Genomic DNA, 6,032 nt, shown 5'->3' with positions numbered 1-6,032 from the left:
GTTGTGTTTGAAGTTTGTGTTTGTGCTTGTGCTTCGAATCGCTTGTTGTGTTTGAAGTTTGTGTTTGTGCTTGTGCCTCGAATCGCTTGTTGTGTTTGAAGTTTGTGTTTGTGCTTGTGCTTCAAATCGCTTGTTTGTGTTGAAGTTTGTGCTTGTGCCTCGAATCGCTTGTTTGTGTTTGAAGTTTGTGTTTGTGTTTGTGCTTCGAATCGCTTGTTTGTGTTTGAAGTTTGTGTTTGTGCTTGTGCCTCGAATCGCTTGTTTGTGTTTGAAGTTTGTGTTTGTGCTTGTGCTTCGAATCGCTTGTTTGTGTTTGAAGTTTGTGTTTGTGCTTGTGCCTCGAATCGCTTGTTTGTGTTTGAAGTTTGTGTTTGTGCTTGTCCTTCGAATCGCTTGTTTGTGTTGAAGTTTGTGTTTGTGCTTGTCCTTTGAATCGCTTGTTTGTGTTGAAGTTTGTGTCTGTGTTCGAACCGCTTTGGTTGTATTTGGAGTTTGTGTTTCGAATCGCTTAACTGTTAGTTTGTGAGCGTGTGAACATATCTCCGATACTACTCTCTATAAAAAAAAAAACAATCGGATTGCTTTGATATCGCTGGTTATTTCCAACTTTCCGAACTTCCGTTACTATCTCTAACGTTAAGTTAGCCCGCTAACATTTGCACGCGTGGTCTCGCCTATCGACCGTCTTATTTACACTCGAATCACTGGAAGGATACGGGTTCTATCCATGATTTCAGTCCTAAATTAGTAGTGATATTGGTAGCATCACTGCTAATTTATTGTTCATCTGTCATAATGGCGAATACATCGTATGTGTGTCTACCTCTGAGTGCAGGTGAGGACACGTTTGAGCTGCATTCGGTGCGGTTGGAGCTGGAGTCCGTGGAGAAGCAGATCCGTGATCTGCTGGGGAGGCAGGCCGAGCTGCGAGACCGACGATCAGCGCTTGAAGCATCACGCGCCGATGCTCACAAGTCAGTGGTTAGTAACTTTTCGACTCCGGCCTCCTCTACTCCGTGTATTTCTCTGCACAGGACCCGAGCATCCCTGCCCTCATTCACCCCGGCACCGACACAGCACCATGGACCCTGGATGATGCCACAGCGGAAGACACGAGCCAGGACCAGAGCAAGGACCTCTCCGCCCCTCCCGGTCTTCGAGATCTCCACCCGGAACCGCTTCTCCCCTCTTCGCGAGACGGAACGCGACGACGCTGTGATCATCGGCAGTTCCATGGTCCGGCATGTCCGCGCTACCTCAGGTAAAGGTATGGTGCGCACTCACTGCTTTCCTGGTGCTCGTGTTCTCGATGTCGCTGCGCAGGTCCCCGAGATCCTGAACGGTGACGAGCGCGTCGGAGCTGTCGTGCTGCACGCGGGGGTGAACGACATCAGGCTGCGGCAGACGGAGGTTCTGAAGAGGGACTACAGGAGCCTGATCGAGACGGTACGCAGAACATCGCCTGAAGCAAAGATCGTCGTGTCTGGACCGCTTCCCACGTACCGACAAGGACAAGAAAGGTTCAGTAGATTGTTTGCACTAAATGAATGGTTAATGTCATGGTGTAATGAACAGAGACTGCTCTTTGTAAATAATTGGAATCTGTTTTGGGAGCGACCTAGGCTCTACCGTGCTGATGGCCTGCACCCCAGCAGAATCGGAGCGGCTGTTCTGTCGGACAACATCTCCAAGACGTTACACACCATATGACTAGTAAGTCAAAGTCCAAATCACATTCTTTGCTGTCCCAAATTAATTGATATAAGTACCAGTGTAGAACACTATATAGAAACTGTGTCTATTCCTCGTTTAGTGAGGCCAAACAATAAATCTACTGTAGGATCTAAGAAAAATCTAATTGTGATTAAACCAGAAAATCTCAATATTAGTGAACAAAAACAATTTCTAAAGCTAGGTCTTCTAAACATTAGATCGCTTACACCTAAGGCGGTTATTGTAAATGAAATGGTCACTGATAATAGCTTTGATGTACTCTGCCTTACTGAAACCTGGCTTAAACCAAATGATTATTTCGGTCTTAATGAGTCCACTCCACCAGGATACTGTTATAAGCATGAGCCCCGTCTGATTGGTCGTGGCGGCGGTGTTGCAACAATCTATAGAGATATTCTTAATGTTACTCAGAAAACAGGCCACAGGTTTAATTCGTTTGAAGTACTTGTTCTAAATGTTACGCTCCTAGATGTAAGAAAGAAATCCTTATTATCTCTAGCCTTGGCTACCGTATATAGACCGCCAGGGCCTTACGCTGATTTCCTAAAAGAGTTTGCAGATTTTCTCTCAGATCTATTAGTCAATGTCGATAAGGCAATAATTGTTGGAGATTTCAACATACACGTTGATAACACAAATGATGCGTTAGGAGCTGCGTTTACAGATTTATTAAACTCCTTTGGGGTCAAGCAAAACGTTAGTGGTCCCACTCATCGTCTTAATCATACTCTAGATTTAATTATATCATATGGAACCGATCCAACCGATATAGATATTATACCGCAAAGTGATGATGTCACTGATCATTACATGGTAACTTGCATACTACGTACGGCTGAAATGTGTCATGTTGCGCCACGTTATCGACCAGGCAGAACAATCCTTCCAACTACTATAGATAGATTCTTGAATAGCTTACCTGATCTATCTCCGCTCCTCAGTGAACCCAAACTAACAGATGAGCTAGAGGAAATGACTAGCAGTATGAGCATCATTTTCTCTAGTACATTAGAAGCTGTTGCACCAATTAGATTAAAAAAGGTTAGAGAGAAAACTAAAGCACCATGGTACAACAGTGCTACGCATGTTATCAAGAGAGAAACTCGTAACTTAGAGCGCAAATGGAAACAAACTAATTTAGAGGTCTTTAGAATCGCGTGGAAAGACAGTATGTCACGTTATAAAAAGGCTCTAAAAGCAGCCAGGGCTGAGCATCTCCGCAAACTAATAGAAAATAACAAAAACAATCCAAGGTTTTTATTTAACACTGTGGCTAGATTAACAAATAAACAGACATCACCTGAACAAAATATTCCGTTACATTTTAATAGTAATGATTTCATGAATTTCTTCACTGAGAAAATAGAAAGCATCAGAAACACAATTGTAAATGTACAATCTTTGACAGCGTCTTATGATTCAGCCTCAATTATTGCCCCTCAAGAACAACTACAGAGCTTTACAACTATAGGACAGGAAGAGCTAAATAAACTTATCACTGCATCTAAACCAACAACATGTTTATTAGATCCAATACCCACTAAACTACTGAAAGAAGTGTTACCTGTAGTGGAAGAGCCTCTTCTCAATATTATTAACTCGTCTCTATCTTTAGGACATGTTCCAAAAACATTCAAGCTGGCAGTTATAAAACCTCTTATTAAAAAACCACAATTAGATCCAAATAACCTAGCAAATTACAGACCCATTTCAAATCTTCCATTTATGTCTAAAATATTAGAAAAAGTTGTGTCCGCTCAATTGTGCTCTTTCTTGCAAGAAAACGATATCTATGAAAAGTTTCAGTCTGGATTCAGGCCACATCATAGCACAGAAACTGCGCTGATTAAAATTACAAATGATTTACTTTTAGCTTCTGACCAAGGCTGTATCTCAATACTAGTTTTACTCGATCTTAGTGCTGCGTTTGACACTATAGATCATAAAATACTCTTAGATCGACTACAAAATTACACTGGTGTTCAGGGACAGGCATTAAGCTGGTTTAGATCGTACCTATCAGACCGTTACCATTTTGTCCATTTAAATGGGGAAAAATCAAAGATAACGTCAGTAAATTATGGAGTGCCGCAGGGATCTGTATTAGGCCCCCTGCTATTCTCAATTTATATGCTGCCACTTGGTAATATTATAAGAAAACATGGAATAAGTTTCCACTGTTATGCCGATGACACTCAATTATATATTTCATTTAGACCAGATGATAACACTAAATTATCTAAAATGACAGAGTGTGTTAAAGATATAAAATATTGGATGACGTGTAATTTTCTTCTATTAAATTCAGATAAAACGGAGGTATTACTGATTGGTCCAAAAAACTGCCCACAAAACCTCTTACAATACAACCTTAATCTAGATGGACGTCCTGTTACTTTATCCTCTACAGTAAAAGACCTGGGTGTTATACTAGACCGCAACTTGTCTTTTGAAAATCATATTTCAAATGTCACAAGAACAGCCTTTTTCCACCTTAGAAACATTGCTAAGCTACGTAATATGCTATCAGTTTCTGATGCAGAAAAGTTAGTTCATGCATTCATGACCTCGAGACTAGATTACTGTAATGCTTTATTAGCTGGTTGTCCTGCATCCTCCGTAAACAAGCTACAGTTAGTCCAAAATGCAGCTGCTAGAGTTCTTACTAAGTCAAGAAAATATGATCATATAACACCAATTTTATCATCTCTACACTGGTTACCTATTAAGTTCCGTATCAATTACAAAGTATTGTTACTGACATATAAAGCCCTAAATGGTTTAGCTCCTGTGTATTTAAGAGATCTTCTATCGCCATATATTCCATCGCGCTCTTTAAGATCGCTAAATTCGAGGCTTCTGGTCGTACCTAGGATAACTAAGTCCACTAAAGGAGGGAGGGCGTTTTCACATCTAGCTCCTAAACTCTGGAATAGCCTTCCTGATATTGTCCGAGGCTCAGACTCGCTCTCCCAGTTTAAAACTAGATTAAAGACGCATCTCTTTAGCCAAGCATTCACATGATGCATCTCATACCTTTTATACTACTGTTAAATCAGATCAAATGCATTCATATTATGAACAGCAGCTACGCTAATTATTTCCCATCTGCCTTTTTTGTTGTTATCTCGGGACGCCTGTCCCGAGATAACTCAAATAGAGTTCGTCAGCTCCAGTTATGTATCCAGCCTCTCATGGAGACTTCAGATGCCCCAACGCCTGTGATGAGACGACTCGACGCCTGTGAAGAGACGACCCAACGCCGGCGATATGTTATGCCCTAAATTTCATGATTAACTAACTGTATTTTGTGTGTATATTTTTGAAATGCATTTTCTGTAAAGCTGCTTTGAAACAATGTGTATTGTGAAAAGCGCTATACAAATAAACTTGAATTGAATTGAATTGAATTGAATTATAATCATCAACGAACACCACTAACCACTCGGTGAGTTTAACAGTTTTGTAAACGAACATTATTGGCTGTTTTGATGACATTTTCGGACATGCCCGTTGACTCCAATGTTAAATGGGTCCATGGCCAATTCTATTATAGTCAAAAACTCGAGAGAGGAACCATTGTCAAAAAAATGTTGTCCACCACTCTTGTTCATCCAAAACAAACTACAATATAGACTCAAGGTGTTAAATACCGGAATTATCCTTTAAATTACAGTACACTCTGCACTACCTTAGACCTGTATCAAAAAAGGTGCACTCTCACATTTGCAGATAAAACAACTCAGGAAAGCATTGTACAATAAATCAAGTAAAGGTTATTAGTACATCTGTAGCCTACATAATTTTAAGAAATACATATAACCAGACTAAAAGGAATGGAACAGACTTTTTTTTCTTACCATTGTGTTGGCCTTTCCTTGCTTCAATACCAAAATGATAGTAATAAAAAATACTTTTAGAGGTATATACTTTTATATATGTGTGTGTATTTCTTTTTTAAACATAGGATGAAACGCCTTCTCAGAGGTATGTGTGATGATGTGAGAGAGGACCCAAACGCGAGATGCGGCAAAACAGTCTTTAATATAAATTAGAAGCTGTCCACAGATAATATAACAAACAGAAAAGTTAGGAGAAGTCAGTTGAAAACAGAAATAGCCAGCAGGCTCTTTAACGAGAACTAAAATCCCCTCGTAGGACAGCGCAGCACAGGATGCAGCCAGAGAACAGTGAGTGTGTGGCGAGCCTCAGGTCTCACGTGAAGAAAGAGGAAGCCGGTAGCTGGAAGCAGGTGCTGTACAGGTTTTCAGAGACCGGTAAGCTGGATAGAATTCAGA

At 40.6% G+C, this 6,032-nt stretch overlaps 1 protein-coding gene across 2 annotated transcripts; it reads left to right on the top strand.

Moving 5' to 3' along the window:
- The first annotated feature begins 541 nt into the window (after positions 1-541).
- On the top strand, positions 542-5,139 carry LOC306998564 (uncharacterized protein). Of its 2 annotated transcripts, none has more exons than XM_079612755.1 (2): positions 542-1,713; positions 4,923-5,139. In XM_079612755.1, the coding sequence occupies exon 1, from the start codon at positions 796-798 to the stop codon at positions 1,708-1,710; it is 915 nt and encodes a 304-aa protein (XP_079468881.1). In that variant the 5' UTR covers positions 542-795; the 3' UTR covers positions 1,711-1,713; positions 4,923-5,139. The 2 variants fall into 2 exon arrangements, with proteins under 2 accessions (XP_079468881.1, XP_079468880.1); XM_079612754.1 differs by having other exon boundaries at positions 4,895-5,139.
- The last annotated feature ends 893 nt before the right edge of the window (positions 5,140-6,032 follow it).

Source organism: Phoxinus phoxinus, assembly GCF_949152265.1.
Source record: "Phoxinus phoxinus genome assembly, chromosome: 5".
Classification (NCBI taxonomy): domain Eukaryota; kingdom Metazoa; phylum Chordata; class Actinopteri; order Cypriniformes; family Leuciscidae; genus Phoxinus; species Phoxinus phoxinus.
This window is presented reverse-complemented; position numbering and strand designations above follow the sequence as displayed.

Excerpts from the sequence above, each read along its gene's own strand:
- LOC306998564 (XM_079612755.1), top strand. The coding sequence starts at position 796 with ATGGCGAATACATCGTATGTGTGTCTACCTCTGAGTGCAGGTGAGGAC.